Below are 26,577 nucleotides of genomic sequence, written 5' to 3' on the forward strand. Positions count from 1 at the left end.
TATGGCTTGTTTTCTCCAAGATTTAATCATATCAGGGTGTGTGGGAGCGATTATTGCAACAGGTGACAGAGATCGGGAACACGTCACCAGCCTGACAACGCTGAAGCGAGACAAACGCAGCCGCCAGGACAGGCCGCAGGGCGGCTCAGCGTCGGCACTGCTCCACGGGGGTCCTGCGGAGGGCGCCCGCGGCCCCCGGCTGCAGCCGGCTCACCGACAGCACGGTCCCTGAAAGGCTGTGACTTCCCCGGAGGCAAACATGTGACACAGACCTGCAGGGCCAGGGACCCCACTCTGGCAGGACCACCAGGCGGTGCTTCCAGCTCGGCGCACGGCTGTCTGGGGGCCACGGCGCTTCAGACAGAGGCACCTGCAGGGCGCCCAGAGCCGGAGCCGAGCGCTGCAGGGCACTACGCGGACCCTCACTCTCACCAGGTCAGACTCCCTGGGGAAGAAGGACTGGGTCTTGAACAGTCCGCTGGGCCATGCGGCCATGCTTCTGAGCGCAGCTGCCTCAGCCTCATTCGCGGCCGCCACCCCTCACGGCGTCAGACGCTGCTGCTGACCCGCCTGCCGCCCCCATCTTCACGGAACCACACGGAAGCGGGCTCAGAGCATCGGGACCCCCTCCTCAATTAGTCACAGCCAAGGAGTCGTTTCCAAAAGAGGCTTTCAAACCAGTCCTTCAGGCATTGAAAAATTCTTCATAGAAAAATCCACTTCTTCAATACACAAGAACAAACATTTCCTTTAAAAAATCTCATTTTTAAGACAAAATAAGTTACAATTTCTGAAACACCTTTGAACGGCTCGGCGCGTATTCCAGAAGCATGGCGTTGTATCTTCTTTACGTCTGGGGGACTGAAGCAAAGCAGTTAACTAATCACGTGATGAAGCCCCGACTCGGGATACGGACCCGCCTCCGCAGGAGTAAAGGCGATGCTGTACAGTCTTATGTACATATCAACAATCTGGTCATCAAAAAGCAGAAAACTCATAAAACCGTTTCAAGACTCAGAGCATACAAGTGAAAAGCAACACAACATTTAATGGACAACCTATGCTACGTGGCGATGTGAGAACTACATAAAGATAACAAAAGGAATCTACAACAGAAGATGGCGAACTACATAAAAGATAACAAAAGGAATCTACAACAGAAGACGGCGAGCAGGAGGTTCAGAGTGATCTCAGGTCCACAGCTCTTCAGTTCTCCCGAACTTGTAGACGAGCGTGCTGAGGACAGAAAGCAGGCGTGAGGGAAGCCTGGGCCAGCCCCGGGAAGGCCAGCTCCCACCCGGTCTGTGCACAGCAGGCACACGCATCCGGTTCTTTGTAAACAAAGGCACCGCCTACGTTTTAACTTGCTTGTTTTTTAAGAAAACAGAGGCTATGGACGCAGAGACGTGAGATCAGTGCCAGCTCTGCACCCCACGCTGGGCATCCCCCATCAGCTCTGCACACCACCTCCACCACCACCACCTCCACCCCCCGATGGGCGTCCTCTGTCAGCTCTGCACCCCGGCTGGGCGTCTCGGTCAGCTCGGGCTTGTTTCTGCGTGCATTAAATGCGAGCACCCTGCTTTCTACGTTTAAGGTCACTCCAGGGGAATCAGGGGCCAGCAGAAAGCCGCCAGCGCGGCCGGGCACACAGCGGCCCTGGCTCCCCGGCCATGCTTGCTCTCCACCACAGACGGCTCCGTTCTAACACGCTCTGCGCATGGTCCTCGTCTAAGGGTTCGTGTGTGAGTCCCACCGTCCTCGCTGCCTTACAGGAAAGATGGCATTTCCGCACACGTTCTAAGTGTGGCTGAGAAACTGGCACCTTACCTTAGGAATATGAGTGCGTTCTGGAAGAACACCGCCAGCCCTGGGTACACATCGGTATCTGCAGAGGACAGCACACGGTTACACAGGCCATGCGTGACCGCCCGGCGCTGACCGGCCGTGCACCACACACCTGCGGCCACTCCTCCTCAGAGGGCGACCACGACACTGAAACCAGAAAAGCTCCTCTCATGCCCAAACCAGAGCCTGCCCTCCCTCCGGACGCCCTCTCCATCCCGGGGGACACACGGAGACACGAGTGGAGTTCCTGGTGATGAGGTCTGACCGTGTCTTTCGCTCTCGATTCTGGGTCTGCGTGCAGGTGCGGCAGGGAGAAGGGGCCATCGTAGTCCCCACCGCGCCCTCCCACGGGTCTCCCCGAGCACAGTCCCCCCCACGAGGGGCAGGGAAGCGGGAACTGCCCCATCCCGGGGACAGCTGGTCCGTGAGCCACGGCGCCGAGAGAAACACCGCCGCAGGCACGTCGCGTGGGCCTCCGGCCTCAGCAAGCACCGCAGCGGCGGCTGAGCGCCAGGGCTGAGCCAGCCCTGGGTGGCATCCCAGCTCTGCCACTGAGCACGTGACGCCAGGTGGTTCAAGCCTCGGCTTCCCCTGTGGGAAATGGGCATGGGCAGCGCGCAGCCCGGGGCGAGGGAGGTGGCCACGCAGTGGGAAGCACAGGCCGGCCTCGGGGCTGCATGCTGCTGCGATGACAGTGATGACAGTGCGACGCCTGCAGTGACAGACAGGAACGTGTCGGAGAGAAGGGCTCCGAGGTGCCAGCGCTTCCCGTTTACGGAGGAAGGAGAGCAAAGCGCACTGAATGCAACGTGAGAAACACGAGCGAGGCCGGGCCCACGTGCCGGCTCTTAAGCGATTAAGACGCAGGCAAGTGCAGCCCACACTGCCCGGACCTCCCCACACGCCGCTTCCTAACAGACACCGGCTGTTCACACGCTCCTTCAAGTAGCCACGCAGGCTCTCCACGGAAGCCGGGCCTAGCCCACGAGTCAGGGGTCAGAGAGCAGACAGGGGTCAGAGAGCGGACAGAGAGCGGACAGGGGAATGAGAGGGGAGAGTGGTCAGAGAGCAGACAGGGGTCAGAGAGCGGACAGGGGTCAGAGAGGGGACAGGGGTCAGAGAGTGGACAGGGGAACGAGAGGGGACAGCGGTCAGAGAGCGGACAGGGGAACGAGAGGGGACATGGGTCAGAGAGCGGACAGAGGTCAGAGAGGGGACAGGGGTCAGAGAGCGGACAGGGGAATGAGAGGGGACAGCGGTCAGAGAGCGGACAGGGGTCAGAGAGCGGACAGGGGTCAGAGAGCCGACAGGGGTCAGAGAGCGGACAGGGGAATGAGAGCGGACAGGGGAATGAGAGGGGAATGAGAGGGGACAAGGGAATGAGAGCAGACAGGGGTCAGAGAGTGGACAGGGGTCAGAGAGCGGACAGGGGTCAGAGAGCGGACAGTGGTCAGAGAGGGGACTGGGGTCAGAGAGCGGACAGGGGTCAGAGAGCGGACAGGGGAGTAAGAGGGGAATGAGAGGGGACAGGGGAATGAGAGGGGACAGCGGTCAGAGAGCGGACAGGGGTCAGAGAGCGGACAGGGGTCAGAGAGCGGACAGGGGTCAGAGAGCGGACAGGAGAATGAGAGCGGACAGGGGTCAGAGAGGGGACAGGGGTCAGAGAGCGGACAGTGGTCAGAGAGGGGACTGGGGTCAGAGAGCGGACAGGGGTCAGAGAGCGGACAGGGGAGTAAGAGGGGAATGAGAGGGGACAGGGGAATGAGAGGGGACAGCGGTCAGAGAGCGGACAGGGGTCAGAGAGCGGACAGGGGTCAGAGAGCGGACAGGGGTCAGAGAGCGGACAGGAGAATGAGAGCGGACAGGGGTCAGAGAGGGGACAGGGGTCAGAGAGCGGACAGGGGTTAGAGAGCGGACAGGGGAATGAGAGGGGAATGAGAGGGGACAGCGGTCAGAGAGCGGACAGGGGTCAGAGAGTGGACAGGGGTCAGAGAGCGGACAGGGGAATGAGAGGGGACAGGGGTCAGAGAGCGGACAGGGGTCAGAGAGCTGAGAGCATGCTTCCTCAGGACCAGCTTACACCACAGGCAGAGCTGCGGGAGCAGGGTGCCACTGGGGCAGGGTGCCACTGGAGCAGGGTGCCACTGGAGCAGGGTGCCGGGAGCCAAGTCCAGCATGCAGGCAGGGCTGATCATCTGGAACGGCTAAAAGGCACTTCCCCCAAACCTGAATAGGATAATCCTCTGCTGCCAGACAGCTCGGGGCAGGTTATTGCCTCCTGCTGGCCAAACAGCTAAACAGCTGCAGGCTATTCCCCAATCTTACAATGCTTCTGTACGGAACCCTCCCCTTTGAAGCATATGTCTCCACCTTGCCTCGGGACAAATTGTGTTAATAAAAAGCTAGGGGTCCTAAGACAAGGAGAATCTTTAGCTCCTTTAGTTGAAGCTCTCCTGACCTCCAATGCCTTTCAAAACTACCTTTCGTCTTTGGACTCCTTCTTAATCGAGCACAGCCCCTTTCTCCAGAACGCTGAACCCTCTGTAAGGCTGGGACGAGAACCCGGGAGCAGGGGCGGGTGGCGGTAGGGACCGCTAGGGGGCCGGGCTTTGTGGGGTGACCAGTCCTGCAGCGGACCTGGTGGTGGGCACAGCTCTGTACTCACACACCGAGCTGTACGCTGGATGGCGAATCACGTGACGTGAAACCACGTCTCAGTAAAGCTGCTTTCAGATGCGCTTCCTCCCGGGGAGCGCACAAGCACGGCCATCAGTGTTCTGAGTGAACACACGACACACCTTGGACACGCTCGGGAGCAGTGGTGTGTCAGCACAGCCCCCGCTGTCCCCTCGCGCTGCCTGCCTCTGTGCCATGGTCTTGCCCGTGGTGCATGTCCTGGCCAGGCCACCCACGGCCCTCCACAGCTCCTGCCACGGCTCCTGCAGTCTCCCCGCCACAAGCGCCTGAGCACTGACCGAAGCTCCCTCCAGGGGGGCAGGCTCAGCCGAGCATCAGGATCCCGCGCCTGCCTGGAGCTCACAGGGATGCGTACTCACTCTGGGTGACGTAGGCGCCAAAGAGGATCCACATGGACGCGATGAGCGACCCGAACATCAGCATGAAGCCGACGAAGAGCCAGACGCGGGCACCTGCGTGAAGAACCGCTGCGTGAGTTCGCCCCCCGCACTCCGTCCCGGGGACACCTAATGCTGGAGACGCTGCGGACCTCGCACACGCTCTGCACGGCACACACGTCACGTGCTTACATGTGTCTGCTCCAACAGTTAACTGAAGGAAGGTGTTTAAAAACTCAAAGGGAACGTTACTTTCTCCTGGCTAGAGAAACTAACGGCTGGATGAACTAAACCAGGCAAGCTTTGTAATTATTTGACCAAGTTGATTAATTAAACCCTAACTGAAAGTGTACCCAGTTGTAAACTAGCCCATTGCCAAAGTAATTGCTCTGGTAGAAGTAGCAAAGGTGTGTCAGGTAGCCATCGCCACGAAGGAAGGAAGGACCGACGTTGCAATCCTGCTGTAACTCAGCCTACCAACCCTCAGCCCTCACTCTCAGGCCCCCTGCCACATGCAACACAGAACACGCAGACACCACATGGCAGCTTCCACTGCGTAGGGAGTGGTCGTGGGATAAAGCGCAATGGCTGAGTGAGGGTAAAAGCATGGACTCTGGATGCAGAGAGACCCCCGGCTAATGCACGTCCTACCTTCAAGCTAAAGAACCAGGGGAGGTGCAATGAAATTTCCCACAGAAAACAGTTACTAGTCACATAACGCACAGCAACGTCTGTCAAATAAATGAGTGGCCAGGAGGTGGGGGGAGGGGTAATCACAAAGGGGGGGAGGGAACTTCCTGAGAGATGGCAAAGCTCTACATCATGATGGTGGCAAAGTCCCACAACTGTAGACATTTGTCAAAACTCACTGAATTGTACTCTTTAAACTGGTGAGTTTAATTTTCTATATATTACATTTAATCAGGCTGACCATATCCTATATAATAAAAACCTAACATGCTAAGTGTCCAACTGCTCACCCAGTCACTATGACACGCACTGACCACCAGGGGGCAGATGTTTTGACCAGTAAGTTAGCTTGCTGCTGGTGTCCGGCCCACCAGGGCTGGTCGAGATGAACTGGACACAGCCTAGAGCCCTCCCACACTCCCTTCCTGGCCCCAATCGTGCACTGGCAAGGTCCCTTGGCCTAGCCTGCATCTTCTAGCAATCCGGGACCTCTCAGGGGATGTCGGAGAGCCGGTTTTGGCCTGATCCCCACAGGCCAGGCCGAGGGACCCCACTAGTGCACGAATCCGTGCACAGGTCATGTATATATATGACCATATCAGACCAAGAAGCCAAATGCTCCAGTGAAACAGCAGTGTGGTGGCTAACAGCCGGGCTTAGAGCCAGGTGGTGAGAGCTCAAATCCCACTCACTCACTCGTTTGTGAATTCGGACACGTTATTTAAGCAGCCTGTGCCCTCGTTCCTTCACCTAAAAGTGGAACACCGGGACGATTAAATGCGGCGACACGCACAGCACTCAGCCAGTCCCAGGCACACACAGGTGTTCTATAACATTGGTGAGCATCTTTCAAACCCCACCCCGCTCCAAATTTCCACCGTAACCGCACAACCCTGCCTCGTCCTTAGAGGTGGGAAACAGTTTTGAGCCCCGCCTTCTGCATAAAGCATGGGGATCCCACAGAAACAGCCCCTGTGGTTCTAGCAGATGTGTTACAACCTGAGCAAAAGAAAAAGGCTACTGGTGACCATGCAAAAGAATTCCAACTCCAGAAAAATGCTTTATAGACAGACAAACAGCACACTCTGGAAGCAGTGCTGCCGCGGGCCTGGTGGATACGGGCAGTCAGAACAGACGTGAAAGCCCGAGCCCTGGCCTCATCTCCACTGCCTCACTCTGCCTGTCGGCGTCCGGGGCAGCAGCACTGGCCGGCGCAGGTAGGAACAGGCCCTCACCCGCCGAGGAAGAGTGGCCTGAGCCCCACCCGCTGGCTCTGCGCGGTAACGTTTACCTGCACCCATGCGCCGACACACTACCTCTGGCGGTAACCTCCACTTTCTAAGGACTTAGCCGGGCCGGACCCCAGGCGCACTAGAGGCTTCGCTCTGTCCAGGGAAGGCCTCTCGCCTTTACCTGTTCTTCCCAAACAGCCGCTCTCGTAGCTATCGCCTCTCACCTGGGCATTGGACACGGCATTTATCCTGAAATGAGACAAAAGCCCAAAATGAGCTTTCTCGGTGCCTAGACACTCACAGGTGCTTACACACCATCAGAAGGAAAACACTCCTAAGTCAAGTCAGCATCTGAGTGACCTTCATACCTGTGCACACAAAGGATCTACTAGTCTTATCTTCCTACGGTGCCCCCCAAACACCCCCAACGTGCAGCGATTACTGACTGGTCCCCAGAGATGAGGGGAGGCCATTTTGTGGATTCTTTGCCTGGCTTCCATTTAACCGATGACTCAGGGTGCCCCACCTGATTTAAGGTTCTTATAAATAAGTCCTTTAGATAAGGACTTATATAAACTTCATATAAATTCTCTAAAAAAGAATCCATCAATTGAACGAGTCATTTCAGATGGCAGACAGCACGAAGCCTCCGGCAAACTCTGTCCAGGACGACAGCCCGAGCTGTGGGCGCTTACATGAAGAAGGCCAGCGTGGAGAACACCCCGCAGGTGTGGAAGGCGGGGCTCAGCTGCTCGGGCTTCGCGTACACCACGGCCGCGTCGATCATCACCCACCAGCCTGCGGAGAACTGGAGACAGAGCCCAGTCACCGGGGCTCACTGCTGCCCCTGCCCCTTCCCTGCCCACCGTCACCGGCACAGGAAGTCTCTCTGCTTCAAATTTTGGATGTTGAAAAATAAAAAATAAGAATCCTTGTTTACTTATTCCTGTGAGTGTGCTGCTGATGAAATCAGTGTAAGATCCTCAAGTTCTGCTCTCAGTGCACGATGAAAAGTTATCATTTGGCATGAATTGTCTAACCCAGTGGTCGGCAAACTCATTAGTCAACATAGCCAAATAGCAACAGGACGATTGACATTTCTTTGGAGAGCCAAATTTTTTAAACTTAAACTTCTTCTAACGCCACTTCTTCAACAGTTTCGCTCAGGCCGTGGTGTTTTGTGGAAGAGCCACACTCAAGGGCCAAAGAGTCGCCTGTGGCTCGTGAGCAGCGGCGTGCCGACCACGGCTCTAACCCTTTCACCCACTGCCATTATGCGCCACCAAAGCTGACTAACTCCCACCAACCCCTCCTGATGACGGTGTCTCACCCGCTCTGAGCAGTCCTGGCTTAAATTGCCCACACTCTGCTTCCACCAGCGAGCTCTCAGCTGTCATGTCTCCAAAACTATTTAAATACCACAGAACTAGTTAAGCAATCTGATTAAATCCTGTTTGACTGACTGAACATAAGTTTGTCAAGAAAAATGCTTCTATATGAACTAGGCTGAATGGACTTAAATTAGACACGCTGCTAATGAATTTCATAGACAAATTAATTGCGGACGAGATGACCATGAAAAGCAGGAAAGACTAAGAAACACCTTAAAGAATTGTGGGTGCAGACTGCTTCACAATTACCTTCAGTTCCTGTTGTGATTTTTTTCTATTGGACTTCAGGCATAGAGCTATATACTCAAAGAGATGAATGTTTAATGTAATAGAAACTGACTTAAAAAAAAAAAATGGCCGAAACCGGTGTGGCTCAGTGGATAGAACGTCGGCCTGCGGACTGAAGGGTCCCGGGTTCGATTCCAGTTGGGGGCATGTGCCTTGGTTGCGGGCACATCCCCAGTAGGGGGTGTGCAGGAGGCAGCTGATTGATGATTCTCTCTCATCGATGTTTCTAGCTCTCTGTCCCTCTCTCGTCCTCTCTGTAAGAAATCAATAAAGTATTTTTTTTTTTTTTTAAAAAAAGGATGATGGAATGCTAAGGAAAAATTGGTCATGATTTTTTTTTTTTTTTTTTTTTTTTGAGGCTGGATGGTAAGTAAGTGGAGTAAGATGGGAGAGGGGCTTTATAGCAGTCTCTATTTTTGTTGACATGCCTGACATTCTCAGAGCAGAAAGCCAGAGCGCTGGGAAGAAACGGAAGCTCAGCTCTCTCGCTCCTGCTCCTCCGGCCTGCAGCCGGGAAGGGCTGGGCTCCCTGGGGCCTGCAGCTCCCGCTCCCAAGCCGAGGCCTTCATGCGGGGCACACAGCCGACCGCCAACGCCTACAGCAGTGACATGGCCGCATCCAATCCCGAGCCTCTGAGGCCCCTGGAGGAGTTACACAGCAGCTTGAAAATGCCTCTGCCTGCAACAACCGTATCACCGACCAAACGGAGGAGATGACTTTATGTTTAGCAAGTTTACAGTCAGATGACCCAGGACGCTCCACACTCTGTTCGGGAACAGCATCCAGGCTGTGACCACTATTCACACACACCGCAGTGACACACAGCTCTGAATGGGTAGGCACAGCTCCGAGGGATTGGCGTGAACGCTCGGGGTGAAAAGGGGCTTTCCCTTACCAGCACGCCGGCCACCACCGAGGCCACGGCGTTCCTCCGCTCGCTCCAGTCCACGCACTCGCACTCCGGCCAGCGGACGTTATCCAGGAAGCCCGCCATCCTCACCCCGGCCGCCCGGGCTGGTCATTCAGTGCCGTACCTGCAGCCAAATGCTCCACCACTGAGCTGTACCCCTCTAAGTGCCGTACCTGCAGACAAAGAGACAACCACAGAGGGAGCACGTTAAGAAGTCAAACGTCTAACACAAATGTCCTCTTTTAAAGCTTTGAAACAAGTTTACTTTACCACAAATCTACCACAGCCAAGAAGAAAACCCAGTACTTCAACGGATACCTACCGAGAGGTACCAGTGCCCGCGAGGACTGTGCTAGAACACGGGGCTCACGACTTGCTGAACGAGCATGTGGCTTTACAACACGTCTGGAAACTGTGCCACCTCTCCATTCCAAGTGACAAAGAGCAAGGACTGACAACCAAGATCACTCCACCCAGCAAAGCTGTCGCTTAGAATGGGAGGACAGAAAGTGAGCCTCCCAGAAAAGCAAGAGTTCATCACCGCCAGACCAGCAGCACAGGAAATGTCAAAGGGTCTTCTTTAAGGAGAACAAAAGAAAAAGGTGAAGAATATGAACAATGAAATGGCAATAAAGACTACCTATCAACAACTGAATCTGAAAAACTAAAACAAGCAGAACAGAAGCAGGCTTGTAGATACAGAGAATATTTGCCAGTTGCCAAATGGGCGGGGTGCTAGATGGGGGAAAAGAAAGGTGAAGGGGCCAAAACCAGTGTGGCCCAGTGGGTGGAGTGTCGGCCTGTGGACTGAAGGGTCCCAGGTTCGATTCTGGTCAAGGACATGTACCTTGGTTGCAGGCACATTCCCGGTAGGGGGTGTGCAGGGGGAAGCTGGTCGATGTTTCTAACTCTCTATCCCTCTCCCTTCCTCTCTGTGAAAAATCAAAAAATATATTTAAAAAATAAAAAATGAATGAATAAATAAATAAATAGAAAAAAAAGAAAGGTGAAGAGATTATGAAGTAGAAATTGGTTGGTACAGAATAGTTATGGGGTGTAAAGTACAGCACAGAAAATAGAGTCACTAATCCTATGTAACAAAAGCCTAATATGCTAAGTGTCCAGTTTTCTGTTCAATCAAAGTGTAATATGCTAATGATATGCTAAGGCCACTCAACCTCTCACTATGATGTGCACTGACCATCAGGGGTCAGTCGACCAATTAACCTGTTGCTATGACATGCACTGACCACCAGGGGGCAGAGAGTCAACCAGTTGCTATGATGTGCACTGACTTACAGGTTAGTTTCCTGCTGGGGTCCAGCCAATTGGGACTGCGTGAGAAGGACTGGACATGCCCTGGAGCCCTCCTGTGGTCCCTCCCCAGCTGGGCAACCTCTCATATCCCTCCTCAGCTTCGATCATGCACCAGTGGGTCCCTCGGCCTGGCCTGGACCCTCTTGCAACCCAGGACCCCTCAGGGGATGTCGGAAAACTGGTTACAGCCCAACAGCAGAACGACCAGTTGCTATGATGTACACTGACCACCAGGGGGCAGACGCTCAATGCAGGAGCTGCCCCCTGGTGGTCAGTGTATTCCCACAGGGGGAGCGCTGCTCAGCCAGAAGCTGGGCTCATGGCTAGTGAGCACAGCAGCGGTGGTGGGAGCCCCTTCCGCCTCTGTGGCAGCGCTAAGGATACCCAACTGCCCTCCAGGGCTCCCAAGCTGTGAGAGGGCTCAGGCCGGGCTGAGGGACCCGCCTCCCACCCAAGTGCACTAATTTCCTGCACTAGGCCTCTAGTACTGCAATAACTGTGTGTGGGATGGCAGATGGGTGTGAGATTTATCAGGATGATCACTTAGTAAGTGACATACTATCTAATCACTAGGGTGTACACCTGAAACTAATCTACATAATAAAAGAGAAAGATGCAAATTGACTGTACCTTCATGATTCCCACCAGTTAATCAGGAGTGAGCATGCAAATCAACCCAACAAAGACGGTGGGTTAATTTGCATATGCAGGCACCAAGCGGTTGGTGGGCGTTGTGTGGGAAGGCGGGGCAGGAGCAGAGAGAAGCGGCTCCGGGGGCCGGAGCCGAAAGGCAGTGCTGGCGGCCAGGGAAAGGAAGGCCTGTTCTTGCACAAATCTTTGTGCATTGGGCTTCTACCGTGTTTCCCCGAAGATAAGACATCCTCTGAAAATAAGACCTCTTACAGGTTTCCTTCTGAGTGAAATATAAGGCATCCCCCCGAAAATAAGGCCCCCCCCTAGGCTCTGTCTCAGAATGCTATTGCTAAACATGAGAGATTTGGTCCACTGATTCTGAAAGAAATGGAGTCACAAGAAACTCACCAGGAAATTCAGTAATTGGATTGTTATGATGATGTTCCAGAAGATGATGACATGATTGTCGTTGAATAAATGAGTAAATTCTTGATACTGTAGGATTCAGAGTTTCTCTGGTTTGTGTTGACAACTACCGTACTACCGTACCGTATAAAGGTAATAAATTTTCTTTTTTTTAATTTTTTTTTTATTTTTTAAAAAAAATATATTTTATTGATTTTACACAGAGAGGAATTGAGAGGAACAGAGAGTTAGAAACGTCGATAAGAGAGAAACATCGACCAGCTGCCTCTTGCACACCCCCCACTGGGGATGTGCCCGCAACCAAGGTACATGCCCTTGACCGGAATTGAACCCGGGACCTTACAGTCCGCAAGCCGATGCTCTATCCACTGAGCCAAACCGGTCCCGGCAAATTTTCTTTTTTAAAAAAAAATATATTTTATTGATTTTCCACAGAGAGAAAGGGAGAGGGATAGAGAGTTAGAAACATCAATGAGAGAGAAACATCGACCAGCTGCCTCCTGCACACCCCCTACCGGAGATGTGCCTGCAACCAATGTACATGCCCTTGACAGGAATCGAAACTGGGACCTTTCAGTCCACAGGCCGACGCTCTATCCACTGAGCCAAACCGGTCCTGGCGAACCTGGGACCTTTCAGTCTGCAGACTGACGCTCTAACCACTGAGCCAAACCGGTTTCGGCAATTTCCTTTATTTTCATTTAACAATAAATGTGTACCGTATTATTCTTCATGGAAAAATAAGACATCTCCTGAAAATAAGATCTAGCGCATCTTTGGGAGCAAAAATTAATATAAGACACTGTCTTATTTTCGGGGAAACAGGGTAGTATATTATAAGTCAACTATAATTGAAAAATAAAACATTACTTAAATAGGAAAAAAAAAAAAAAGGCTTGAAATGGGCAAAAGACTTAAAAAGTCAATTACCAAAAGCATATAAAAAGATATTTAACATCACTGATCATCAGGTAAATACAAATGAATGGAATACTATACCTTCACTAGCGTGGCTACAATGTAAAAGATGACGCTAAATGTTAGCAAGAATGTAGAACTGGAAATCCCATACATTTCTGGTGGCCGTTTCCTATAAAGTTAGAAATAAACCTCCCTATAACCCAGCAATTCCATTCCTGGTGTTACCAAGGGAAGTAAAAGCACATCCTGCACACAAAAAAGGTCTGTGCACGAAAGTCTGTAGCAGTTTTACTCATAATCACCCCAAACTCAAACAACCTAAGTGCTTCTCAACAGAATTATCATCAAGTCACACAACAGAACCCTACTGAGCAACGAGAGAATGAGCTGACTCAGAGCCAGCAGAGAAAACCTCAGAAACACGGCGTCGGGAAAGAACGCCGGCACCGGAGCACAGGCTGTGGGCTTCCATTTAGATGGAGCCCAGGAGCAAACGAGTCAGTGGTCCGGCCATCGGAGCAGTGGCTGCCCTGGGCTGAGAGCTGTCCAGGGAGTGGCTGGGAGAGGGAACCGCCCTGGCCCCTCACTGGGAGGAGCCACCGGAGCCACCAGCCAGGCCCAAAAAGCCAAGACTTTAGAACTGAGCTCTGGTCACTAGTCTGACCCACAAACCTCTTTACACGTTAGGTATTTTCCTATCCCTAATAGAAGCAACTCTCTCTGAGAGAAAATCTGAGTCCTTTTCAGAGAGCTTTTTTTTTGTTAATCCTTGCCCGATGATATTTTTCTTTCTTTTTTAAAACACATTTTTATTGATTTCAGAGAGGAAGGGGGAAAGAGGGAGCCAGAAACTTCAATGATGAGAGAGAATCACTGATTGGCTGCCTCCTGGATATCAAGCCCACAACCTGGGCACATGCCCTTGACCAGAAACCCTTAGTCCACAGGCCGACTGCACCAAACCGGCTAGAGCCTGAGGACATTTTCCCATCGATTTCAGAGAGAGCGGGAGAGAGAGGGAAAAACAGAAACACCAACGGGAGAGAAACACATGGATTGGCTGCCTCCAGCACGATCCCCGACCAGGGCCTGAGCTGGGGAGGAGTCTGCACCCAAGGTGCGTGCCCTTGACTGGAATCGAACCTGGAACCCTTCTGTCCAGGCTGATGCTCTATCCACTGCTCCAAACCAGCTAGGGCTAATATATTTTTTAAAGACATATTCAGACAGGCAACACCTCCAAAATTGTTATACTTCTTGTCAGAAGGGGCTGGAGTTTGAGCACCAGATCAATAGAGGACAGGAAAGGTGAGGCATGGGAGAGCTGAGCAGCAGCTGTGCCCCGCCGAGGGGTGAGGGGCGGGGGAGGTGGAACTGCAGACACACCTGTCCGGCCTGCTCCCGCAGCGCTCTCACTGAGGACCTCACTGAGGACGTCTGCGGGAAGGCCCAGATTCCGCCTGTACTCAGCTGCTCACGTGCTAACGCAGCTCCCCCTCCTTCCACCCAGCCGCCGACCTCAGCAGGGCACCCTCACTTCCTGCACAGAAGCCTTTGGCCTTGACCTACCCTGAGGACTGCAGGCAGGCGGGAAGCAAGAGGCAGCAATACCGAGCGGCCCGCCCTGGGCCATGTCTCCCCCGGCTGACCGGACCGCACTGCTGCTGTCCTCGCCGCGCTTGGTCCCCAGGGCGGCCCAGAGGCCGAGACAGGGGAACGGTTCCTGGCCCTCCTCGCTGCCCCCCGTGAATGGAAGGCCCGGAAGGGCCCGTCTGCAGGCGGGGAAGCAGAGGCCGTTCTGCTCCGCTCATTCCCTGGAGCAGGGACGTCCCGGCCTTTCCTGAGCCAGGTTTGTGCTTACAAGTACCAGAGTTCTAACCGCCCACTTAGAAAGCGCCGGCATTTCCTATGAAGCCCTCTGGGGGAAAGAATTTTGTTATTACAGTTTATTTAATGAAAAATCCACTGTTGCCCTACCCGATTTGGCTCAGTGGTTAGGGCGTCAGCCTACAGACTCCAGGGTCCCAGGTTCGATTCTGGCCAAGAGCATGTACCTTGGTTGCGGGCACATACCCAGTATGGAGTGTGCAGGAGGCAGCTGATCAATGTTTCTAACTCTCTATTCCTCTCCCTTCCTCTCTGTAAAAAATCAATAAAATATATTAAAAAAAGAAAAGAAAAATCCACTGCTAATAAAGGCACAGTGTATAGTCCTGTAAGGTTGAAATTTAACTGCAGAAATTAATACAGTGCTATGATTTTATAGCCTGGTAGAAAATATTAACTCCAAAGGTCTGATTTTATTGCTCTTTGGAACATTAACCAATTATATGTAACTTATTGACATTTCTTTCCCTGTATACTAAATAAACACCTAATCCTTAAATCCTTAAAACAGTGAAAAAACTGAAATGTGCTATCTACTTGTAAGAAAATTTTATTTTTAACACTACTCATTCAAAACTACTAGGTGTACTGGTTAATAGTGCAGATTTTTTTCACTACCTGGAGTTACACATATGTTGATATATATGCTATTTGATATGTATGCTATTTTGCTGTATTGACAGCAAGCTCCAAAACTTCATATGTCAAATTTGCTGGTGTTAACATCATAGATATTTTTATGCTTAAAAATGTCGAACTTCATGCCAAAAAAGAGCATTTGCGGGAAGTTAGAATTCATTCTTTTATTTTGAAGAAGTTATTGTATATTTTGGGAAGCTTATGATGAACATGCTCCATCTCAAGATACTTGTGAATACTAGTTTAAACACTTTAAAAGTGATAATTTCCATGAGAAAGATAAAGAACGTCCAGGTCAACAAAAAAGTTTGAAGATCAACAATTACAAGCATTGGATGAAGATGCGCGTCAAACTCAAAAACAAGTTGCAGAAAGATCCAACGTAGCTCAGCAAACAAATTCCAATTGTTTACACGCAATGGGAAAGATTTTGAAGGAAGGAAAATGGGTGCCACATCAACTGAACTAAAGACAAATGGAAAACCAAAAAGTCATCAGTAAAATGTTGCTTCAACGGAATGAAAGAAAGTCTTTTGAATCGAGTTGTGACTGGCAATGAAAAGTGGATTTATTTTGAGAGTCCCAAATGCATGTCTGGCCTGTCTTGCTCAGTCCCAATTGGCCAGACCCTAGTAGCAAGCTAACCTACTAGTCGGATTTCTGCCCCTGGTGGTCAGTGCTTGTCATATCAAGCAGTTGAGCAGCCTTAGCATGTCATTAACATATTACGCTTTGATTGAACAGCCAACCGGACAACCAAACACTTAGCATATTAGGCTTTTATTATATAGGATGTGTATATATAGGGTGTTTCAAAAAAATGTAAACACACTTTGAATAATTATAAATGCGGTGTTTAGCCGAAACCGGTTTGGCTCAGTGGATAGAGCGTCAGCTTGGGGACTGAAGGGTCCCAGGTTCGATTTCGGTCAAGGGCAGGCATGTACCTTGGTTGCGGGCATATCCCCAGTAGGGGGTGTGCAAGAGGCAGCTGATCGATGACTCTCTCTCATCGATGTTTCTGACTCTCTATCTCTCTCCCTTCCACTCTGTACAAAAATCAATAAAATATATTTTAAAAAAATAAATAAATGCGGTGTTTATTAAAATACATTTCATTTTCCTTTTAAATGTTTTGATTTTTATTTAAAAAAATATATATATAATTTATTGATTTCATAGAGGAAAAGAGGGAGAGAGAGAAATATCAATGATGAGAGAGAATCATTGATCAGTTACTTCCTGTGCACCCTCTATTTGGGATCGAGCCCACAACCCAGATGTGTGCCCTGACCGGAACTGAGCTATGGCCTCTCCTGGTCGATGCTCAACCACTGAGCCATACCAGATGGGCTGTTTTTATTGATTTTTGAAAGAAATAGGAAGAAAGAGAGAGAGAGACAGTAACATCAATGAGAGAGAAACATCAATCAGCTGCCTCCTGCACACCCCCTACCAGGGATCAAGCCCACAACATGAGCATGTGCCCTGACTGGGAATAGAACTAGAAACCACTTGGTCCATAGGTCTACACCCAACCACTGAGCCACACCAACTAGGCACATTTCATTTTCAAAATGTAACAGAATCAGCTGTTAAAGTGTGTATACAGAGAGAGAAACCACAACCCCGCATGTGCCCTTGATCAGAATTGAACCTGGGACCTTTCAGTCCACAGGCTAACACTCTATCCACTGAACCAAACCAGCTTAATTGGTGGCCGTTTCCTATAATTAAGCCACATCAGCCAGCGCATGTAAAGCCTATTTTAAAAAGCAAGAGAACGCTAGCTGGTTTGGTTCAGTGGATAGAGTGTTAGCCTGTGGACTGAAAGGTCCCAGGTTCAATTCTGATCAAGGGCACATGCGGGGTTGTGGGCTTGATCCCCAGCAGGGGACATGCAGGAGGCAGCCTATCAATGATTCTCTCTCATCATTGATGTTTCTATCTCTCCCTCTTCTTTCCTCTCTGACATCAATAAAACAATATTAAAAAAATAAGTGGAACAACAAACTGACATCCTGGTCTCTGTCTCCCCCTCCTTTCCTCTCTAAAAGCAAACAATAAAATTTTTTAAAAAGAACAAGAGGTCCTCTTACTGTTGGACATGCAAGGGGAATACCACCAACGTCATTGAACAAATATGTCAATTCACATGTTCTCTCCCTAAAGGCCCTCTCTGTTTATTCTTGCCAAGCCAATCGGAGTCAAAATAACCTGAAAGTCAAGCCACTAAGTGGCAACAGAGTTAATTAAGTTTCCATACTTAACCTGGTTCTCAAAATTTTCTTAATCCAACCTCTAAATATAAAAGGACACACAGCTTCTATGAAATGCAATCAAGTCACACAGAACTAGTTCCTGCCTTTAAGTTATAAAACCCATTATAGAAAGATGGAAAAGAACATTCATTTATACTGATGTTTAGATTAGCTACTTGAAACTTTTTTAAAAATATATTTTATTGATTTTTTACAGAGAGGAAGAGAGAGGGATGAACAGTAGAAACATCAATTAGCTTGCCTCTTGCACACCCCCTATTGGGGATGTGCCCGCAACCAAGGTACATGCCCTTGACCGGAATTGAACTGGGACCTTTCAGTCCACAGGCCGATGCTCTATCCACGGAGCCAAACCGGTTTCGGCAGCTACTTGAAACTTATTCTACAATGCCAAAAGGATATTTACGCAGCAAGGCTTTTAATAGCTAATACTCAGGAACAACCAAAATGTACATCAATAAAGGACTGAAAACATATTAGAACACCTCCAAAAAATGGGATTTTAAAAATGAGGTAGGTTCACAGAACTGATTAAAAAATGTGTCTTTATATTAAGCCAGGTGCCCAACAGTATTACGGTCTGAGCCCCTTCTAGGGAGTGGAATTCTGGGCTGGTCCATAACGGGCTGGTCTTCCCTGAATTCCCAGGAGGGAATTCAGGCTGTAAAGGATTCAAAGTGAAGAAATAAGGAATTCTACCTTTATGCTTTATACACTTTTACGTGGTATGAATTTTTTACTTGATGTTCTTCTGTGGTGTTAAAGGAAACCTACCACCAGAACACACGTCTGTAATCCACTAAAAGGAGAAATAAGGATAAGCTGTCAGATAAACACTGTAGCCTGGACCCAGACGGAATTCAGGGAAGACGGGCCCTTAAGGCGCCCTGCTCCGCGGGCAGAGGCTGGGATGGGGAGGGGCGTCTCTCTCTTCCGCCTGCACCCCAAACCTGCTTTTCCAGCCGCATCAACCCTCAAAGCAAACGCTGACGGTCCCTTTCAGAAGGAGCTGCACACCTGAACCAATGCAAATGACGCTGAATGTGAACTAATGGAAACATTAAAACCTTTTAAAAAGAAGGAGATCTTGCAACTCCATTGCCGGTAAGAATGGTTAACGTTTGTTTGTTGTGCGTCTGAAGGCTCCGCAGGTGGAAAGAAGACAAGAAGTGACGGAGACGGTGGGGAAGAAGCGCCAGCCGGGAGGAAGGGCCTGGGGAGAGCCTGTTAAGAAGAGGGACTCACTGCCGGAACCGGTGTGGCTCAGTGGATAGAGCGTCGGCCTGCGGACTGAAAGGTCCCAGGTTCGATTCCGGTCAAGGGCATGTACCTTGGTTGCGGGCACATCCCCGGTGGGGGGTGTGCAGGAGGCAGCTGATCGACGATTCTCTCATCGATGTTTCTAACACTCTATCCCTCTCTTCCTCTGTAAAAAATTAATAAAATATATTTAAAATAAAATTTTAAAAAAAAAGAGGGACTCACCAAAACCGGTGTTGCTCAGTGGGTAGAGCGTTGGCCTGCAGACTGAAGGGTCCCAGGCTCGATCCCGGTCAAGGGCACCTACCTTGGTTGTGGGCACATCCCCAATGGGAGGTGTGCAGGAGGCAGCTGATCGATGTTTCTAATTATCCCTCTCCCTTCCTCTCTGTAAAAAATTAATAAAATATATATTTTAAAAAAGAAGAAGAAGAGGGACTGACTCAACAATAAAGACTTAACTTTTTTTTTTAAATCTTCAAAAAAAATAAAGAGGGAGTGAGGACAGGCAGGCGGGGCTGAGAGAGGATAATCATGCCTTCAAGAAGCGTAAACGCTGGTGACAGCCATTCCAATGGGAGGCTTCCCCCCACACTCTCTCACACACACACACACACACACACACACACACCCCGTGTGTGTCACTCTCTCTCTCACACACACACACACACACTCTCTCTCTCACACACACACACACACACACCGCTGTGTGTCACACACACACACACACCCCGCCGTGTGTCACTCTCTCTCTCTCACACACACACACACACACCCCGTGTGTGTGTCACTCTCTCACACACACACACACCGCCGTGTGTCACATACACACACACACACACACACGCCCCGCCGTGTGTCACTCTCTCACACACACACACACACCCCGCCGTGTGTCACATACACACACACACACACACACACACCCCGCCGTGTGTCACATACACACACACACACACACACACCCCGCCGTGTGTCACTCTCTCTCTCTCACACACACACACACACACACACTCTCTCTCTCACACACACACACACACACACCGCTGTGTGTCACACACACACACACACCCCGCCGTGTGTCACTCTCTCTCTCTCACACACACACACACACCCCCCGTGTGTGTGTCACTCTCTCACACACACACACACCGCCGTGTGTCACATACACACACACACACACACACGCCCCGCCGTGTGTCACTCTCTCACACACACACACACACCCCGCCGTGTGTCACATACACACACACACACACACACACCCCGCCGTGTGTCACATACACACACACACACACACACACACACCCCGCCGTGTGTCACATACACACACACACACACACACACGCCCCGCGCTGACAGCGCCCCCGGCACCGGCTCGGGCCCGGCACCGGCGCGGAGGGGCCGGGGGCCACGGACCTGAGCCGCCCGCGCGGCCTGCCCGGTTCTCCCGCCGCAAACCTCCCCGCCCCCCGCCCGGGGCAGCCGCCCGCGTCCCGGTCACGGCCGGCCCGAGGGGGCGCAGGCCCCGTCCCGAGGCCGCTCCCGGCACCGCGCCCTCCGCGGGCCCGGCCCCGAGACCCGCCGCACTCACCGACTGCCCGCCGCCCGGCCGCCCGGGGCGCCGACGGGAGGCCCGGCCGCCGCTCCGCTCCTCCTCAGCCCGAGGGCGGCGCGAGGGCGGGACGCGGCGACGCGGCGCTCCGCAGCGACCAATCGGCGCGCGGCAGGTGATGCGCCGGGGGCGGGGCGAGGCTCCGGGGGCGGAGCTCTGGGGCGGGGTCATGGCGTCGCAGCGCCGCCGGCCTCCGCGCAGGGCGACCCTCCGGCGGCCGCGCCGGGCTGCCAGCGCCGCGTTCCTGCTCGCGACCCCACATGCGGGGTCTGCGAGGCCACGTCCGCCCCTGCACCTGAAGGCGGGTCCTCCTGGCCTCTACCGCCGCCCAAGGCACTGGCTGCGACCTGCCCAGAGCGGGCACGGCGCCGGGAGGGCCTCGGGAACCCCCCACCAGCTTGGTCGCCCCCAACTGCCCCCCCCCACTGCTGGCCTCGTTTCCAACTGCCCGCCCCCCCCCCCCCCCCCCCGGCCTGGTCGCTCCACGCAGCCTGCTGCTCAGTGATTTGGTCGGCCCTCGCTAACCCCCTGCCAGCTTTGTCGCCCCTGCGGCCTGCTGTTGGGTGGTCACTGTGAGGGCATCCTGACCGGTTTGCAATTGCCCTTTTGTGAGTATAGATGTAATTCTGTCCCAGGCTTGGGTGGCTGTAAACGCACTCTTCACCAACATCCATGTCTGGTGGGATGTTTCATGGTGGGCAGGACATGGAGAAATTCTCCTTGGGCTCCACCGCCCTGTGCATTGTGAGCACCTGCCTCCCTGGCCCCGCCCCCTAAATGGGGTGATGCTCAAAACACTGAACAACCAATCAGAACAGATGCCACCGGCACCGTCCTGTGCAATGGGCTTCCTCTCTGATCACACGGTCAGCCTAGGATTCCCCCGCCATTCCCCAGATGTCCTCTGGAGGGCAGTACGCCCCCGCTGACAACCACCAAGACCCCACGCTGCACCCGCCTCTCCTGTTCACCTCTGAGGATTACGCAGCCCTGCAGGTGGATCTGAGGGCCCTCCTTTGTCAGTGAGGAGAGGGGCGCCGGAAGGTCCACAGAACCTGTGAACGCAAAACCTGGATCGAAACGCCATCTCCCTAGCTCCAAGCCGTTGGCTTCCTCTGCATCACCCTGACCTTCCCCGAGCTCACTGGGTGAGGGTTTCAGAGAGGAAGGGAGAGAGAGAAACATCAGTGATGATGAGGGAGTCATTTGTCAGCTGCCTCCTGCACGCCCTACACTGGGGATCCAGCCCACAACCTGTGCCCTGACCGGGAATGGAACCTGTGACCTCCTGGTTCATAGGTAAACGCTCAACCGCTGAGCCACATCAGCTGGGCCAGAATTAACTTCTTAACAAGAATAATCTATGTCACTGTCAGTTTTGATATCATTCATCTGAAAGATTTAAAAAAATATATATTTTTATTGATTTTTTACAGAGGAAGGGAGAGAGATAGAGAGCTAGAAAGGTCGATGAGAGAGAAACACCGACCAGCTGCCTCTTGCACACCCGCTACCGGGATGTGCCCGCAACCAACGTACATGCCCCTGACCGGAATCGAACCTGGGACCTTTCAGTCCACAGACCGACGCTCTACCACTGAGCCAAACCGGTTTTGGCTGAAAGATTTTTTTAAAAAAAAGCATTTAGGTGGTCAGCCAAAAATATGGTTGTTATTATTTTTAAAATCTTTATTGTTGCAAGTGTTCCATATGCCCTCTCTTTTCTCCACATTGACCCCTTCTAGCCTGCCCCGCCCTAGGGGTTATTACTATTAGCTGTTTATGTAACAGTGGCCCATTGTATAACTGTGAAAATTAACATTTACAAATATAAAGTGTGCTGTGCTGGGATTAAGGATTTAACAGTCTTCTAATCACTTCACCCTCCCATTATCAATGTTGAAAGTGCTTTCCTGGCTTATGTTCCTTCAATGCAAGTGGGAGTCACACAGGGAATTCCCTTTTTTGCAAGACTCACAGAGGCACAGCCTTCCCCATGTTCCGGCACTCAGCCCTCATTAAAAGCTATCCTCATGTGTTGTGCTGGTCACCATTTTGTTTAGAGTAATGCTATCATTCTAGAAGCCAAATAACTCATCAACAGAATAATCACACACTATAGCAATCAGTGCCCATCTCTAAGCAAAAGGGCCCGAGATTTCCTTTTGAAGATGCAGTTTTAATGATCACGTTTCACAGAAGAGCTGGTCTTCACACACGAGATGGCCGTGCCACGCTCTGGACCGCGTCCAGAACGCAGCGTGGGGTAGGCAGGCCGTGACCTGCTCCTTTTGTCCACCCTCCCGACCCTTCCGGTTGCCCAGTTCTGTGGCCAGAGCGCTCACACGGACCTCAGAAAGTCAGCTTTTCTTAAAATGACGAGACACAGCCACCTGACGAATGTCAAACTCGTGTCATTTGCCAAAGGTGCAACGTTCAAACATCTCAAGGCAGGAAACGGAGGTTTCCACGTGGCTGACAAAGGCGCTGGGAGTCCCGCACCTGACAGAGACAGGCCAGGCACATGCATGCAAACACATCACCTCAGTCTCTGAGAGAGAGGAAGCGGAGTGAAATCGTCCGCTTCCGCTGAGCCCAGGGGCTTTTCACTCCGGGAAGACCAGAGTAAGCACTCAAACTCTCTCCAGCGGAGACAGGGACCTAGTTCTAGAATAGCTACGTCACCAGCGTGGCCGGGCCCTTTCTGCAGCCGATGGATGGTGAAGTTGGGGAGGAGAAAGTACAACCCAGATATACTTTTTAGAATTCAGTGCCACAGAGAAGACCTTTTAAGGAAAAGCAGTGACTCCCGAGGCTGAGGTCCTCATCTTAACACTTCCACCCACGGGGTCCCACGGGGTCCCAAAGCCATACAACCGTGTTGAGCTTTGACAACTCAGCTGCCTGCATTCTGGTTCCGGCTGATGACTTTTGTGTGTTGGGTTTGGTGTTGTTGTTGAAGTGCCGGTGTTTGAAGCTGGCAAATGCAACGGGTTTGAAGGTATTAGAGTAAATCTGCACTCCGAGGTTTGGTATTCCTTTACCATTCCCAGCCCAACCCCCCTGTCCTAATGCATCTCACCTGGTGACTGACAACTGAACTAGGATATGGATTAAATTGTTTTCTGAGGGCGTCTTTTCTTCCCTTGCTCTTTTCCCCGAGCAAAGCTGGCTGAGCCTTTCTGTGACGTCTCTCCCAGCTTCCTCCTTACACTCCACCGGAGCTGTGATCAGTTCGGCACACGGTTCTCTCCCGCCTGTGTCACAGCCACACCTCCAGCCTCTGTGTGCGATGTCAGCCCAGCTGAGGATGGTGTGGGGCGGGCCTGTGAGCGGTGAGAGGGTCAGGTTTTAATGAATTTCCACATATTCATCCAGCTGAAAAAGCCTGCCTTGACTCCAGGTGTTCTCTCCCCTTCGCCCTGATCAATGCCGCTTGGGCTTCCCTCTGCGACTTCTTTGGATTTGATAAGGGCCTCATACGTTTCCTGGGCTCTTGCGATTTCTTTCTGCGCGTCAAAATGGACTTTCTGCCTGGTCAGGAGGGGAACGATCAAATTAAAATCGCTCACGCGCTTGTTTAGCTTCCTGATGTCTTCCCGAAACTGCTCACACGCTTGGTCCCACTGTTCCTGCTCAGGGGGCGTCATGGGGTTCCCCAGTTTCTTCCTGGATGCTACCATGGATGCTCGGAGCTGATCAATGGTGTCCTTTATCTCCTTTTGCATCAGGATCCATTCGGGTTGGTAGCCGTTATCTATCAATATTCTGTTCAGGTTGTGAGTCATGGGATCAATATACGAACAGCCAGCAAACTTCTGGAGAGGCTTCCCTTTCCCACTGAGGTTATCAAAGTCTCCCCTGGCCATGGACTCCTGGATGAGATCCTCCACCAGACGCTCTATTGCTTGCGTTATCTTCTGTTCCTTACTCTGCCTCACGTCTTTGACAGTTAAGCCTTCAGGGAAGTACTGGCTATGCAGCTTCTGCTTTTGATATTCCAGCACTTGCTCGGCGGCACGGTCCGCTCTGAACTGCCTGTACTGCTTCTCTCGTTGGCTCGGAGTCCCAAAGCCAATCCCTTCGAAACTTAAGTAATGCCTGTGCTGGGGTGCCTTGTATTTGGAGTCTTCTTCCTCGTCGTCCGCATCTTCCATTCTCTTCCGCCTGGCATCTGCTTCTTGCATCACGTGGGAGCGTACCGCCCTGTACGCCTCTTCGATCTTTATAAACGTTGCAGAATCCGCCGTGGGAGAGCCGCTGTCGGGATGGTACTGCTTGGCGAGCTTCCGGAAAGATTCCCTGACATCGTCGGCAGAGCATCCTTCTTCCAGATTCAGCCGCCTGTAATATTCCCTCATCTTCTTTGGTGACTTATGAGTGGACATCATTCTACTTCTGGCGACTCCAAGAGATGGAAGCATGTTTATTCGATGACGAATCATTGCAGTGAGTATCAGATGAGATCCTAAGAGCTGAGCCATCATCACGTACAGGTGCTGATGATCACGCCCAGAGTTCTTCCTAGTGATGATCTATAAAATGACAACACACAAAGGGGACGAGAATGGGATGATCTAATTTCATATTTTCAGCAACAAGGAAGAAATTGCAAGCACAATATGGGGCAGTTCTTCCTAAGCCAGCTGCCAACATTGTTTTTAAAAATATATATAATTTATTGATTTTTTTTTTTACAGAGAGGAAGAGTTAGAAACATCGATGAGAGAGAAACCTCAATCAGCTGCCTCCTGCATACCCCCACTGGGGATGTGCCCACAACCCAGGATCATGCCCTTGACCGGAATCGAACTTGGGACCCTTAAGTCTGCAGGCTGACACTCTATCCACTGAGCCAAACCAGTCAGGCTGCCAACAATCTTCTAGCTATATTTCACTAATGTTAGTAGAGAAATGGAAGTTGATGATGTCTAGCGTTAACACATTGTGATACAATCTGGATTCTACTCACTCAGCTCAGAATTTTAGAGCAGGCAAGTTCTCAGAGATCAACTAATCCAGTCTCCTATTTTTAAGAGAAAATGTAAGCCCAGAAGGTTAAGCAGCATAACCAAGTGGCATAACAAGCACAGTGTGAGCCAAATGGTTAGGGTTAGGGCACCCTCCAATGTCTGGCCCAGCGGCCTGGGGGAGCCGCACCTATGGACCAGGAGGTCGGGAACCCCGTCAGGGCACGTGCCTGGACGGTGGGCTGCGTGCCCCAGGAGGCAGTCCATCCCTGATGACCTCATCATTGACGTTCCTACCGCTCCCTCTCCCTTCCTCTCTAAAAATCAATGAAAATAAATTTGAAAGAATTTCTGCGTCTGTCTGCGTCCCCGGCTGGCGATAAACTTCAGCACCACTGTTTCCTTGGTGTTCGACTGTGTCACCACCTCAAGGACGATGACAGACTCACACACACGACCCGGAGGAGGACGAGGCGGCCTGCAGCTAGGGGGGCTGACACGGGGTGGAATGAATGGAGCACCCCGCCGCTCATCGCTGGGCTCGTCAGGAAGGAGCCAGCGGCTGCCTGCGGGGGAGCCGAGCAAATGGGGAGCCCTCCCGCCCCCCGACCTGTCAGCTGTTACATAAAAACACGGCGCGCGCAGGACAGAGGCGGGACTCGGCGATGGCAGTGCCGCGGGGCAGAGGCATGACCCTAAGGGGCATCTGAGGTGTGAACGCCGGGCCTGAGCCGGGACCCACCTCTCCGGGCACCTGGGGTCCAGGGCTTCCAGAGCGGCTGGGAGGCAGTGGCAGCGCCAACCGGGTCGCCGCGGGGGAGCGTCAATCCCCACGCGGGACACGCCCCGCGCGGCCCCCTCACCTTCCCCGCAGCGGGGAAGGGGCTGCGCGGCTTCCGCCCCCACGCCGCCCCCCGCGCATGCGCGCGCCGGCCGCCCGCCCCTCCCCGGAGCCTCCGCGCGCGGCCGGGGTCTCCTCGGGCCAGACCATGTGCCCTTTCAGACTGAGGGGACCTGCGAGGCGGCGGGGGGCCGAGTCGTCCCTAACCGGGACAGGTGTCCTACCTTCCCGGGATCCCAAGGTCCCTCTCTCAACGGATTTTACCACGAGGACACAGGCAGGACATTTCAGGAGGTCGGTCCCGCCCCGGGGCGACCTGGTCCACCTCCCCCCCCCCACCTCGAGCGGGAGG

The 26,577-nt window shown here is 52.3% G+C and overlaps 2 protein-coding genes across 6 annotated transcripts; both read right to left on the minus strand.

Annotated features, from left to right (window-relative positions):
• TMEM50B (transmembrane protein 50B) lies at nucleotides 1–26,542 on the minus strand. 4 transcript variants are annotated; one of them, XM_084874253.1, is made up of 7 exons: nucleotides 26,450–26,542; nucleotides 9,420–9,607; nucleotides 7,540–7,652; nucleotides 7,026–7,093; nucleotides 4,905–4,997; nucleotides 1,831–1,888; nucleotides 1–1,236 (listed from the first exon to the last, which is right to left on the minus strand). In XM_084874253.1, exons 2-7 carry the CDS (start codon nucleotides 9,516–9,518, stop codon nucleotides 1,191–1,193), a joined length of 477 nt encoding a protein of 158 aa, XP_084730379.1. In that variant the 5' UTR covers nucleotides 9,519–9,607; nucleotides 26,450–26,542; the 3' UTR covers nucleotides 1–1,190. The 4 variants fall into 4 exon arrangements, with proteins under 4 accessions (XP_084730379.1, XP_084730377.1, XP_084730378.1 ...); XM_084874251.1 differs by lacking the exon at nucleotides 26,450–26,542 and adding an exon at nucleotides 20,394–20,454; XM_084874252.1 differs by lacking the exon at nucleotides 26,450–26,542 and adding an exon at nucleotides 9,757–9,779.
• DNAJC28 (DnaJ heat shock protein family (Hsp40) member C28) lies at nucleotides 22,052–26,577 on the minus strand. Of its 2 annotated transcripts, none has more exons than XM_084874247.1 (2): nucleotides 26,450–26,577; nucleotides 22,052–24,949 (listed from the first exon to the last, which is right to left on the minus strand). In XM_084874247.1, exon 2 carries the CDS (start codon nucleotides 24,899–24,901, stop codon nucleotides 23,759–23,761), a length of 1,143 nt encoding a protein of 380 aa, XP_084730373.1. In that variant the 5' UTR covers nucleotides 24,902–24,949; nucleotides 26,450–26,577; the 3' UTR covers nucleotides 22,052–23,758. The 2 variants fall into 2 exon arrangements, with proteins under 2 accessions (XP_084730373.1, XP_084730374.1); XM_084874248.1 differs by lacking the exon at nucleotides 26,450–26,577 and adding an exon at nucleotides 26,127–26,312.

This window comes from Pipistrellus hanaki, assembly GCF_964339955.1.
Source record: "Pipistrellus hanaki genome assembly, chromosome: 2".
NCBI classification, from domain to species: Eukaryota; Metazoa; Chordata; class Mammalia; order Chiroptera; family Vespertilionidae; genus Pipistrellus; species Pipistrellus hanaki.